This window comes from Euleptes europaea, chromosome 1 (assembly GCF_029931775.1).
Source record: "Euleptes europaea isolate rEulEur1 chromosome 1, rEulEur1.hap1, whole genome shotgun sequence".
Classification (NCBI taxonomy): domain Eukaryota; kingdom Metazoa; phylum Chordata; class Lepidosauria; order Squamata; family Sphaerodactylidae; genus Euleptes; species Euleptes europaea.
Window position 1 is genome coordinate 125382884 of NC_079312.1, and position 14676 is coordinate 125397559.

The following is a 14676-nucleotide window of genomic DNA, read 5'->3' on the forward strand; positions in this document are numbered from 1 at the left end:
AGAAGAATAGCTGAGTTAGTCTGTTGTAGAAAATAACATAATAAAGTTTCCTGTTGCCTTTACAAGCTCACGTCGCAATCAGCTTATTAGTCTTTGATTCTGTGTTGTTTGGATATTAAAATCTACCTTAGAATTTGACTCGGTGTCTTAACGTTGCAAAGAAGCCCGTACTAGTTTTTATTTTAAGCTTCAGCAGACTTCTAATGTGACTGTACAAGGAAAAGAACACATCCTTGATTTTTGAACTGAACTGAGATTTCTAATGCGTAAGACTTACTGTTGGGACACTTTTCCGCGACAAACGTGTATTTAGGATCACAGCCCCATACTGTAAGATATGTTCTGGAAAACAGTAGGACCAGTGTATGGTATTTGTATAGAAACAGTTTGCAAAGTGGGTCTTCTTGAAACGGAAGGCTTGCTTTTGAACAGGTATCCCATTGAGCCTTGCTCAGATCTCATGCCACCCCCTTGTGAATTAAGCCTGTGTTGCCCCCTAAGTGACTGTGGCTGCATTTTGACAATGGTAAAGTGCTGGATCTGTTCATCAAGATTTCAGGGAGGATGAGACCCTTTAAAAAGTCCATGAAGGAATCCTACCTATTGTCAGGAGTAATGCATTTATTTCTGTAGAATAAAGATTTGTTCCAAGTTCAGGTTGTTCAGAAAAAATCATCTCACATACATAGGGTTGCCAGGTCCCTCTTTGCCACTGGTGGGAGGTTTTGGGGGAGGAGCCTGATGAGGGCGGGGTTTGGGGAGGGGAGGGACTTCAATGCCGTAGAGTCCATAGTGACCATTTTCTCCAGGTGAACTGATCTCTTTTGGCTGGAGATCAGTTGCAATAGTAGGAGATCTCCAGCTAGTACCTGGAGGTTGGCAACCCTACACAATACACATACATGCAAATGGCATGGGTCACAGTGGAGAACATGACCACTATTTTAGGGATGGGGAAAGATTACCAAAGGCCAAGGTCCTTTCAGAGATGACTGTTTGCTTGATGCAAAATACATTCCTCCACATCATACTCGACGCTTAAACCGAAGTTGTGCTCTCTTGTGGTCTGGGCACCTGTCACATTGGGACTCTTTTTCTACTTGTGAAAACTGTTCATTCATGTGAACATAGCTGGTAATATAGTAATTCAGCACATTTGGGCCCCTTCCCTGGAATGCAGCACTAAACTGGAAAGGGAGCAAGAGAGAGAATTCTCCATGCAGCTTGTGTTGTTGCTGCAAATGCAGAGTCATTCACAGTGGTAATGGCGTCTCAACATGAAAGTTTTCCCCATCTTTCCCTGCTTCAGCCCTCAGTGGCTACCATTTCCACCATGTGCCCCCAGAGGGAAATTATGAAAACTGGGGCAAAAGGGATCTCATGTTATGCTGTATATCTGACAAGGAGGCTCTTGTGAATAACAAAAGAGGCTGAAGGTGAGATGTGTTACTCAATGAAGAACTACAACAAGGCCATCTCTTGATAATGAATGAGCATACTCAATCAGGATGAGAAATTAGCATCCAAAGGATCTGTTCAAATAGCAGCAGAGCCTTTCTCTGACACAAGGAACCTTCCACCAGCACAAGCGGTTTCCTCCAGTCTTCCAGGGCTCCACCATTAGCAGAACAGAACCTTTGGCTCCCATACAAAGTTTCGAGCCTCTTAGGTAATCCTCTATTCTGTATGTAAGTGAAAGGCTTCGTTGACATGTCCTATCATAAGAGCCTTTTGATTTTAAATGCAGAGCATCTCAAGAGATACCACATGCGTGTGCGCGCACACACTCTATAATGCCACCACACATCACTGTGGCATTTCTGATGTCTTGTTTGACTCTATTCAGAAAGACTCTTGGGCATTTCCATTTTTTCCTTTTTGTTATTTTTCTTCTCTTCTTGGCAGGATTCAGAGAGAGCAGCTGGCTGCCATCTTCGGCCTCATGAAGGAAAAAGCAGAGACATTTGGAGAGATGTCTGAAACTGATATCAAAGAACAGCTTAAGCTTTATGACATGTAAGCCACCCAAGCCATGGCGCCGTTTCCTTTGTCCTTTGGTGTGCCGGAAGCTGCAGAGTACTTTAGGATAATGTTAGAGATTTTTTAGGCCTATGGAAAATAATCAAGACTTGCTTTCTTTGTCTTTTGGAACTGATCAGTCCTAGAAGAAAAGTGTTATACATAAATGTCTTGTGATTGTTTTTGGCTAGCGAAGAAACTCTAATCCTAAAACGTACTGGGCTTTACATAGTTCTTAAACCAGAATATACCAAATTGTAGCCCCATGCTACTTTATATGCCATTACATTATAGTGATGCTTTGAGATAACCTTCGTGCACAGATATGACAGATATTGACCAAGTTGTTTCTGAAGCCATGTGTACCAAGGAGAAGGGAGGGGCTGTGGCTCAGTGGTAGAGCACGTGCTTGGCATTCAGGTCCCAGAGCCAATCAGCTAAAGGATCTTAGATGCCAGTTGCTGAGAAGGACCTTCCTCTGCTTCTGCTACTGCCAGTCATAGTACACAGTATCACAGTAGGTGGGCTAATGGTCTGACTCAGTGCAAGGACGTTTCATATATTCAAGATGTGAATGTACAAGAGCAATTCAAAACGTCAGTGATCAATATTGACAGAATGTTTGGAAATCAAGCAGCCTCCTAAATCGTCAACTCATCAGAAACACTTTATTGCTAAAAGTAAAAAAATTCTACTACATATTCACCATTTGATCTCCCATTTGTTTCCAAAGAAATCAATTTTCTACAATCTTTTCTATTAAAAAAAAGTCGGTGTTACAATTTCTTCAATAAATTTATCCTAGTTTGACATAAATTAAGACTGGTGGTGAGACTGAATGTGTGTGCTAACTGTAAGAGAGACCGCCAGAATACTTGGGATTAGTCCTTAGGCTATTTGGAGTAAGGCGAGCAGAATGGAAGGAAAGGGGCAGAAGCAAAGAAAAAGACTTCCCAGGGAACTCCATGAAGCTAGTAAAATTCTAAGAGTGTCCCATTTTGCTCTAATCTGTCTTTATCTGAAGAGCATCTGCAGTCCTTCCAAATATTTATAAAACAGGCATGTTTGTTTTATGTAAAATTAACAGAGGATTCATTGCATGTAGCAAGCAAAACAACTGAGCAAGGTGCTTGTGTAATGCCTGCGAGTTTGCCAAAAGAACATCACTCTTCTGTAAACAATACATTTTCCAGCTACCCAAAATACATATTTTAAAAGTTAAGAGCTTATCCTATTTGTATATTTTCATGGTCATAACTAGAGTTGCCAGCCTCCAGGTGGTGGCTGGAGATCTTCTGCTATTACAACTGATCTCCAAGTGACAGAGATCAGTTCCCCTGGAGAAAATGGCCACGTTGGCAATCGGACTCTATTGCCCTGAACTCCCTCTCCTCTCCAAACCCCGCCCTCCTCAGGCTCCACCCCCCAAATCTCCAGGTATTTCCCAACCTGGAGCTGGCAACCCTAGTCATAACACGTACACACACATACTGAAATAGTCACACTTTCAGAATTAATTCTTTATATACTAGAAAATTTGTGAAAGCCAGTTAGGCAGAACTACTCCTGCCAAATTAGATACATTAGGCAGGCAAGGCCAAAATTAAGCACAAATTCAGTAACTCCACCATTCTTTACCCACAACAAGGTCCTGTAACTATTCCATAGGTACAGTGGGACAGTATGCTTCTAGGGGCAACAGCAAGCAGTGATTAAAACATTTATTGGATCAGTTCAGATTGGGTTGCCAGTTCCGGATTGGGAAATACCTGAAGATTTTGGGGGTGGAGCCTGAAGAGGGTGGGTTTGGGGAGGGGAAGTACATCAGGGGGGTATAATGCTATTGAGTCCACCTTCCAAAGTGACCATTTTCTCCAGGTAAACTGATCTCTGTTGTCTGGAGATCAGCTGTAATCCGAGGAGATCTACAGCCACCACCTGGAGGTTGGCAACCCTAGTTCAGGTTCAGCTATGACTGCTGCTGTTCTAATTTCATTCTTGTTCAGATCAAAAAAGGGTAGGTGGTTGCTTCCCCCACCAGCTAGTGCAATCCTATGTAGCGCTGCTCCAGTGTAAGCCCATTGAAATCCATGGATTTAGAGAAGCCCACTTGCTTCTAAGCAAATATTAATGAGAAAGTATTGTATAAATGCTAAGCATTATTATAGCAATAGTGCTTAACATACTATTGTACTTTGGCCACATTATGAGAAGACAAGACTCATTGAAAAAGACAATAATGCTAGGAAAAGACAAAGACAACAGGAAAAGTGGAAGACCCAACATGAGATGGATTGACTCAATAAAGGAAGCCAGGACCCTCAGTTTGCCAAGGCTGTTAACAATAGGATGCTTTAGACTCTAGACTTTAGAGGCCATTAATTCATAGGGTCACCATAAATCAAAAGCAACTTGATGACACTAAACACACACTTAACATACACAAATCATCTTCAGTGTTTTATTTATTTGGAAGAAGGAGAGTTGGTTTTTATATGCCGACTTTCTCTATTACTTAAGGAAGAATCAAACTGACTTACAATCACCTTCCCTCCCCCTCCCCACAACAGACACCCTGTGAGGTAGATGAGTCTGAGAGAGCTCTAAGAGAGCTGTAACTAGCCCAAGGTCACCCAGCTGGCTTCATGTGTAGGAGTGGGGAAACCAACCTGGTTCACCAGATTAGAGTCTGCAGCTCATGTGGAGGAGTGGGGAATCAAATCCGGTTCTCCGGATTAGCATCCACTGCTTCAAACCACCACACCACACTGGCTCTTCTAACCTGCTGTTCTCCACACAATATAGACTCAAAGTAGAGTCTACAAGAGATGGACTGACTCAATAAAGGAAGCCACATCCCTCAATTTGCAAGGCCTGACCAAGGCTGTCAAAGATAGGACATTGTGGAGGACTTTCATTCATAGGGTCGCCATGAGTCGGAAGCGACTCAACGGCACTTAACAGACTCACACTGATCTCTTGTTGGGTCTTCCTCTTTTCCTGCTGCCCTCAACTTTTCCTAGCATGACTGTCTTTTCCAGTGACTCTTGCCGTCTCATGACGTGACCAAAATACGACAGCCTCATTTTAGTCATTTTAGCTTCTAGGGTCAGTTCGGGCTGGTTTGGTTTTTTTGGCAGTCCACAAGAGATGGATGGACTCAATAAAGGAAGCCACAGCCTTCAATTTGCAAGACCTGAGCAAGGCTGTCAAAGACAGGACATTGTGGAGGACTTTCATTCATCGGGTCGCCATGAGTCGGAAGTGACTCGACGGCACTTAACACATACATTTCTGAGTTTTGGTTTCCCAAACATTGTTCTGGAGTGCCTTTAACGCAGCCCCACTGTTTTTTGGGGGGGGGGCATTGGTATTTGCGCAATGCTCGTTCTGGCCTTTACCCTGTCCCATTAAAAAAATACCCCAGACAAGTGACTATGCCCTTCATTGCACATGCGCTCTTTCCTTTTTAAAAAAAATATTTTTATTATTTTCCGCAATTCAACAAAAATAAACATATTTCAACAATATATTCAGTTGTAACTACTTGTAACAAAAAAAAGGTCATTGCTATTACTGAGAATATGTTATCTATAGTATTCAATGCTATCTGCTATATATGACTTCCCCGCATCTTCTTCAGTCACTAATTCTACTGGTTAACACTTTTGCATTTCAAATTAATTTCCAATCCTTATTTTCTCTCATACAGACTTGCTTTAAGCGATCTATACTACTTCTGTAGGCAATTTCAAGTCCTACATAGTAATAATATTATCATCATTGTCTCTATATAACATTCTATTATTCTATAGTGAAGGGATTAGATCAATACATAAACAAATTTTCCCATTATAAAAAATCATCCAAGTAAATCCGCCATGCCTCCCTTACACCCCAAAAATAAGCATCACCTTAGCCATTTTCATGTTTGGGGAGGGGACCTGCCAGTCGCACATGCGCTCTTTCCTAACCGGGCTTTAATTTTTTTTCCTCGCGCGGCGCCCACTGCGCATGCGCACAAACAGAACGCGCGGAGGCCCGGATGACGCGAGGGGGACCTCGGAAATTATAGCCAGGCATGCTGGCGCCCTTATACGGCCCGGAAGAAAAGACGTTGGCTACGGCGTCTCTGTAGGGTCATTTGCTGAGGACGTCGGGGGCGGGCGCTTTCCCCGTCGCTTGGCGGGCCGCGCTCACGGTTTGCGACGGAGGGCTCGCCGTGCGAGAGGCGTCTCGAGGGCGGCGGCTCGTCGCTTTTCGGCCGTCATCTCTCCCCGGGCAACTGAGCGCGAAGCGATGCGGATGGCCGGCCGTTGCTGAGCGGCTTCCGAGCGGCGGGCGGGTTCGAGACCACCCGCAGGGAAAGAAGCCCGGCCTCGGCCGCATCCCGCCTAAGTGAAAGCGACTGCAGCCGCTTTCTCCAGAGAAGGCTCGGAGCTGGGGGAGGAGAGCGGCGCTTCGCTCCTTCCCTCGCCGCAGAGTCGCCACCGCCTGCCTTGGAAGGCCGCCCTTCGACGCTCAAGGCCGCTCTACCGGCTCTCATATTGGGCTCTCGGCGCCCCCGGGACGCACAGTCATGCAGTCCCCTCAAAAGTAAAGCCTGCCGAGCTCAGACTCCCGTTTCGGTGGCTGCAGTCGTCTCGGTGGGGTTTTCTCCTGCCTGCGGTCGAAACCGTTCCTCAAAGGCCTTTCCCAGCCATGCAGCCCTCCAGGGCGCGCAACAGCCACAACCTCATTCCTTGCGGGGTCCCGGCCAAAAAGAGGCGCGAGTCCCCTGCGCCGGACGACCCCAACAGGCCTTCCATTCTGAAAGCCTTGGAGGCCGTTTTGGCAGCGGGTAGACGCGGCTTGCTGGGCCCAGCCGCGATGGCCGCTGTGGAAGCCGCGCCAGACGTGGACCTGTGCCGCGGACAGGCCGGCCGAGGAGCCCCAAGCGCTGTTCCTCTCGCGGAAAAGGAGGAGGAAGAAACAAAGGCTGTGAACAAGGAGTGTGATGCTGTTGTAGCTGCCCCGCCTCCAGTAGAGGGTAAGCAATCGGTTGCAGGCTCCAGTAAGTTCATGGCACAGTAGCTGCTTTTATTCTGTGTTTATCTATTTTTTAACACATTTAGAGGCTCCCTTTTCTCACAGAGTGGGGCTAAGGTGGTGTTAAATGTATAGGCACATAACAATAATGTTGGTGACAAAACTGTAAACAAAAAAGTGAGGAAGGGCTGAAAACACAGAAGGCAGGCATTCCAGTAAAGAGAGCTGTGCACCCGTATAATGTGTGCAGGTTTTGTTCACTTTTACGCCAACAGAGCAAGCAGAATTATAAACGGGAGCACGAGGTTTGCCATTTAATCATAGAAAGTGGGGTCTTAAGGATTGAAGAAGGAATCTGAAATAGGGGCATTTAAAATTATGAAGGACTTTATAAAAGTGATGACAGATTTTCTGTTGGTGTGTTGTCGCATGTGATAAATGAAAACATACTGTTTCACATGGCACATACCTGACCATCAGAATACTTTGCCACAAAATGTGGAGATGGCCACTGTTATGATTAGATTACACTTTTTTTTTGAAGATAATTCACAGTGGGTAGCCGTGTTAGTCTGTTTGCAGTAGTCAAAAAGGGCAAGAGTCCAGTAGCACCTTAAAGCTCATACCCTACCAGAAAATATTTTTGTTAGTCTTTAAGGTGCTACTGGACTCTTGCCCTTTTTGACTTTTTTGAAAAAGAAATGTATTAAGCTATGTGCCCTGGTTATGAGACATTGCATACACAGGGTACTGTTACATTTCCTGAAGATGAAAGCAAATAGTGAAGGAAGTACTTAATGGTCTTGTGTTCTTAGCCCTTTTTTTAAAAAAGTAGGTGGTTCTGTCCACAATTGTTGAATGGATGATACTGTTTTTAGGAGCATCGCTACTGTTTTTAGGAGAATCTATAGTTGGACCTTTTTTGTTTGCATGGTAGAGATAATAATATTGGTGCTTAACTTCCCTGTTTACTTTCACGAATCTTATGAGAAGCTGAAGAATTGTAAGTCAAAGTAATTTAATGCAGTAAAAAAGTCACGATGAACAGCTGTTATTTATCTATACAGTCTTTTCAGTCTTTTGTTAATTTATTAGTAAAACGAATGCTTATGTTGGTGTTTTGAGCGCTCTAAAGCACTATGTACATGCTTATTAACATTTCATCACATAGCGAACTAATCTCTTATCCTGTCTTTAGATTTTAAATTGTGTTCTGTAAGATATAAAGGAGCTGGTAAGAGGGAATAATGTAATGGGCTACTCTGAAAGAAGAGTTCAAATTGAAGAAAAGTAACTATTCCCCAGTCATTGCACCACTTCTTCAACCTCTTTCTTGATCTGTCCTATTGCCATGATCTGCCTGTACATCTTTCTGTCTCTTCATCCCACTGCTGTCTCTTACTCTTTCCCAGCTACTGCCCACTCGACATTATTGTTTACTGGGGTTGCCAGGTAACACCATAGTGGTGGCATAGATCTCATTGGGGGGTTGCTTTTATCTCTTTTTGTTTTTTCGCTTTTCAGATTTTTCTGCAAACTTGGAATTTCCCCTGGAACAACCCCTCCTCCGAATAGTATATGGCCCCATTATGTGGATTTTTTTTATTTGCCCATCAATGGCACCATAATATCTGCCACCTAGCATGGCTCTTCTTGCCATACCTAATTGTAGGGCTGTCCTGGGACTTGGAAAGGGAAGTAGTAGAGTGGTCATGAAATCTGAGGATAAATTTTCTCCCTCTCCCATAATACAAGAACGCGAGGTCATCTGTTGAAGCTGGAGAGTGACAGATTCAAAACAGATAAAAGGAAGTATTTTTTCACACAATGCATAGTTAAATTGTGGAACTCCCTGCCCCAGGATGTGGTGATTGCTGCCAACTTGGAAGGCTTTAAGAGGGGAGTGGACATATTCATGGAGGAAAGGGGTATTCATGGCTATTAGTTAAAATGGATACTAGTCATGCAGCATACCTATTCTCTCTAGTATCAGAGGAGCATGCCTATTATATTAAGTGCTGTGGAACACAGGCAGGATGGTGCTGCTTCAGTCATCTTGTTTGTGGCTTCCTAGAGGCACCTGGTTGGCCACTGTGTGAACAGACTGCTGGACTTGATGGGCCTTGGTCTGATCCAGCAGGGCCTTTCTTATGTTCTTATGTTCAAAGTGAGGAGCCGTTAACATAGAAAAGCATTTGTGAAGTACGAGTTGTGTAGTAATTTTCCTCCAGGCCAGATTGGCCAGGGGTCCTGGAGGAATTTTTTTTGCCATATTCTGGGCTTGTAGTAGGAGTCACTGGAGGTGTGGTGGGGGAGGCAGTTTTGAATTTCCTGCATTGTGCAGGAGGTGGGACTAGATGACCCTGGTAGTCCCTTCCAATTCTATGCTTCTAGTATCATGAAGTGGACAAATGGAACAATGTTTAGCAAAACAAGAGCCAGGGTGTTGTGGTGGCTAGTTTCAGACTAGGACCTGGAAGACCCAGAATTGAACCCCCACTCTGCCATAGAAACTTGCTGGGTGACCTTGGGCCAGCAATACACCCTTAATCTAACCTATATATCATGGGATTGTTTTGAGGTTTAAAATGACAGTCAGGAGAATTGTGAGTTGTGTTGGCTCCCCATTGGAGAGAAAAGTGGGGTATAAAAAGTAAATATTGACAAAGTAATCCTAAACAGAATCCAAGTTTATTCATTGGTACTTGCTCCCAGGGAAGTGTTCTGAGGATTACACTGTAAGTCTTCTGTTTGAGGTAAGCTGTTAAATAAGGGTCTTTAGCAGAAAGGGAAGAAAATATTGATTGCAATCTGATTGCAATTGACCTAAATGATGTGACCATAGCTAAGTGGAAAATCTGTCATGGACAACAGCAGTGCCACTTTAGCTAACCCTCATTAGTACTGTGCAGAAGGAGGCAATGATAAACCACTTCTGTTCATCTCTTCCCTTGAAAACCATATGAATTGCTGTAACAGTGAGTCAAGATGTAGCACAAGCAGTTAGGGGCTATTATTCAAAGTCTGACGGAATAATATCAGACTTAATGGAAAGCCTATCCACATAACCATCATTCTCCTAAGATTACACCTCAGCTGCAAATGCTGATGAAGAAGAAACTGAAAACTTTTATGCAAGTGTCCAGGAAGAAATTGACCACACATCTAAACAAGATGCGCTTATAATCATAGGTGACCGGAACGCAAAGTAGGAAATGAAGCTGAATCAAATACTGTTTGAAGATCTGAGCTAGGAGCACAAAATGAAGCAGGAGAGCGACTCAGAATTCTGGGAAGACAATTTGTTCATTGCAAACACATTTCAGGAAACCAAACAGATAACTGCATATATGGACATCACCAGATGGCCAACACAGAAATCAATTAGATTACAGAAGCAGAAGATGGAGAAGCTCTATTCTCTCTGCTAAGACAAGACCAAGACCTGATTGTAGTACCATGATCATGAATTGTTAATAGCAAAAAAATTAGAATAAAGCCTAAGAAAAACACCAAAACATTCATAGTGCCAAAGTACAACCTAAACAACATTCCTGAAGAGTTTAAAGACCATGTAAAGCACAGATTTACATTACTAAGTTCAAATGAATGTGAAATGGAAGAACTATGGGTTGAAACCAGAGATATTATCAAGGGAGAATGCACAAAGACTATTCCTGTTGTCAAAAGAAATGAAAAGCCTTGATGGATGCCTGATGAAACTTATAATTGCTAAAGATGGATGAGAAGTCAGAGTAAAAAGTGACAGAAATAGAATCAGAAATAAAAAAGCAGTGTTCCAGCAACTTGCACGCAAAGACAAAAAGAGCTATCATAAGAACCAGTGTAAAGAAGCAGAACAGCAAAAAATGGAAAAACAAGAGATCTGTTCCACAGCATCCAGGAAATCAAAGGGAAATTGAAAGCACAATTAGGCATGCTGAAAGATCAACATGGAAATAAATTAACTGAGCAGAACAAAATAAAGAAAAGATGGGAACAAAACACTGAAGAACTATACAGAAGAGATGAAAGGATGACAGATTCCTTCCGAGAAGAAACTTTAGAAGAAGAACCTACGGTTTTAGGAAGTGAAGTAAAAACTGCACTGAGAGCAATTGGGAGAAACAAATCACCAGGAGTAGATGGGATATCAATAGAGCTATTCCAAGTCCATCAAAATCTTAATAATATACCAAGAAATATGGAAAACAAAACAATAGCCCACACACTGGAAACACTCAATTTACATTCCAATTCCAAAAAAAAGAATACATCAAATGCTGCAGCAATTATTGGACCATCATGTTAATTTCTTGTGTGAGTAAACTGATACTCATAATCTTACAACAAAGACTGTTACCACATATGGAACAAGAAATACCAGATGTTCAAGCTGGATTCAGAAAAGAGGCACTAGAGATCATATTGCAAATTTATGGTGGTTAATGGAGCATATGAGAATTTCAGAAGAAAATCACTTTGTGTTTCATAGATTATAGCAAAGCTTTAGACTGTGTGAATTATGAAAAGCTATGGTTGGTTTCAAAAGAAATGGGTGTACCAGAAATCGGTGTGTCACAACATCTGATTGTTTGATGCACAACCTGTACTCTGGACAAGAGGCTACCATTAAGACAGAGTATGGAGAAACAGAATAATTTCCAATTGGCAAAGGTGTCAGACAAGGATTTATTTTATCTCCTTGTCTCTTATGTAGTATATATTATATATATGTAGTATATATTATAAGGAAAGCTGGCATAGATTTAGATGAAGATGGAGGGAAAATTGTTAATGTTCCTTCCAGTAATCTGAGATATGCAGATGACACCACATTATTGGCCAAAAAGTAGTGAAGACTTGAAACAACGACTGGTGAAGGTCAAAGCAGAATATTCCAAGGCAGGATTGTAGCTGAACAGCAAGAAGGCAAAATGGGGAATTACCGTACACAACTTTAAGGTTGAAGATGAAGAAATTGAAATCGTTCAAGATTTTCTATTCTTTGGCTCAATCATCAACCAAAAGGGAGTCTGCAACCAAGAACTCAGAAGGCAATTGAGAATGGGAAGGGCAGCCATGAAGGAGCTAGAAAATATTCTTAAATGTAAAGATGTGTTGTTGGTGACCAAGTCCAAGATAAATTATACCATAGTATTCCCCTTTACTAAGTAAGGATGTGCACATTGGACAATGAAGAAAGCTGACAGGAAGAAAGTTGATTCATTTGAAATGTGGTATGGGAGGACAGTTTTACGGATACCGTGGACCATCAAAAAGACAAATCAGTGGGTTCTAGATCAGATGAAGCCTATGCTTTCTCTAGAAGCTAAAATGACTAAACTGAGGCTACGTTGGTCATATTTTGAGAAGACAAGAGTCCCTGAAAAAGGCAATAATACTAGGAAAAGTTGAACGCAGCAGGAAAAGAGGAAGACCCAGTATGAAATGGATTGACTCAATTAAGGAAACCATGGCACTCAGTTTGCAAGATCTGAGCAAGGCTGTTAATGATAAGATGTTTTGGGCATCACCATAAGTCAGAAGTGACTTGATGGCACTTAATTTACACAAGTGGAATACTTGTATGTATGAAATGAGTTTTTCCTCCACTGCTGGTAGGAAACTACTGCTATCCTTGTTTCCTTCTTGCTTGCAGGAAAAATTCATGATATTAATTTTTAACTTTTTAAAGACCCTTCGCTCTAGGAGCCAGTCCAAAAATTTATAAGCCAGACTCGTTTTCAGAGGTTTGTATTTTAATGGTCATATTGCCACCACAAAACAAACTGTTTAGTTTCTTGTAATATTTTTAATGCAATGACCAAAGACATGTAATATGTAAATAAATATGGGGTAAACCTGGTTGTCTTCATCTCAACAAAAGGCTAACCTTTAATCCTAGCCTAACTTCCTTATTATTTTTGAAATCTCCATTTAATTTTGTATTGGAGCCAGTATTGAAAGCAGCTGTTTGAGAAATGAATTCATCTATTGCCACTGAATGGTGTAAATCAACATGCAAGGAAGCAATGACAAGAACTTCATGCACATAAATTTTATACTATATGTCAAAAAGTATTCTGATGTGAAATTATAAATAAGTTTTGTACTTCTAATGAGAATCACTGAGACACTACAACAGGGGTGGGGAACCTTTTTTCTGCCAAGGGCCATTTGGATATTTATAACATCATTTGCGGGCCATACAAAATTATCAACTTAAAAATTAGCCTGCCATATTTGGTCAAACATTTAGCCAAGAGGCACGACCGGAGACGCCATCCCCAGCTGGGCCCAAGAGATTCAGGCAGGGCAGCAAGCACAAGATGGAGTGAGCTACAAGCCGCTCGGGGCTTGTAGGCGAAGGAGCCCGGACCAGTAATGCCCTGATCTGGTTCTTTCCTGCCCTACGCGTCTTTTGCAGGATTAGGAGGCAAAAAACCAGAAAGGGAGAGGGGGTACCAACCAAGCCCCAAGCAGGCAGGTGCCCAGATGACTCCCCGCCCGGGCAAGCAGGCAGGCATCCAACCAGTGGTGCACTCGTCCACCTGGTGGACCATTGCACCAGCCGGGTGTAGCCGTCCAGCCGCACGCTGGAGTTGCTCCTGCTCCGCGTGGTCAGGGCCGGGTTCTGCAGCTGGCTCCTGCTACCTCCACCTGCAGGGATGAAATGAGGACACACTGGCTAAGAACCCGCCCCTGTGCGTTCTGTCCCTGCCCCCTTTAACTCCTCCATTGTCGCCTCTTCCCCCAGCCCTCTTGTAGTACAGAGGGAATACGTTTCTCCACGGCCCAGATGGGAAAGGGTTAACACAGTTTCTTGGGCGGTCCAAGCAGCTCCATAGCTAACGACTCTTTTGCAAGGGGGAAAAAGGTTCCTTTTCTCAGCAAAACAAACTCACATCCGCCTTGAATAGAGGCTATTCCGGTCCGCTTGAGGGGGTGGATCGCCAGTCTTAGATCCTTCTGAGCTAGAGATCTTCCAGGACCCACGAAGGACCAGACCAAATGACTTTGCAGGTCTTAAACGGCTCCCGGGCCTGACGTTCCCCACCCCTGCACTACAATAAAATAATTGCTGGAAATAGTAGGTGCCACGGTTATGTGGTGCTTGGGATTTGTCAGGCCTTCCTTGTGGTTTATGATTGGTATATTTGGTAGTGTTCCTCCTCACTTTTTGAAATCCAGTGCTAGAAATAAAGATGTGAAGCCCCAGAATTTTTTTTGGGAGAAAAAACACTTCTTTTTTTCTCTCAAGCACCATTTTTGGCATTTAAAAAAACCTGTGGGGGAATGTGTATGTGTGTGTATAGATATAATGAAAGAATGAAATGTGATAGTGCACAGTGCAGCATTTTATACCACTCGCACATTAGTATTGGTTGTATTTACAGTTTTGCATGTAGAAAGCAAAGGCATTTATATTTTTAAATTCTATAAATATGCCAATTAATACAAGTTTATGTGCAAACTAAATAGTAAATGATGCATTTTATATTAAATTAGCTAAATAGGTGTAGCTTTGATAGGAAAGTACTGTATAGCTTTCAGTTTCAAGGATTTGATGCTTAAATGGCTGTCCAGTAGTCTGTTTTTATCAATATCAAAACCTTTAATGGCATA

The 14676-nt window shown here is 42.7% G+C and overlaps 1 protein-coding gene across 1 annotated transcript in view; it reads left to right on the plus strand.

The window, feature by feature from the left end:
* MXRA7 (matrix remodeling associated 7) overlaps positions 1 to 2091 on the plus strand; it is a 94701-nt gene extending 92610 nt beyond the window's left edge. The window contains exon 4 of the mRNA XM_056860873.1: positions 1906 to 2091. Within this exon, the coding sequence (XP_056716851.1) occupies positions 1906 to 2020 (115 nt within the window). The 3' untranslated portion in view covers positions 2021 to 2091. The remainder of the gene's footprint in view (positions 1 to 1905) is intronic.
* The last annotated feature ends 12585 nt before the right edge of the window (positions 2092 to 14676 follow it).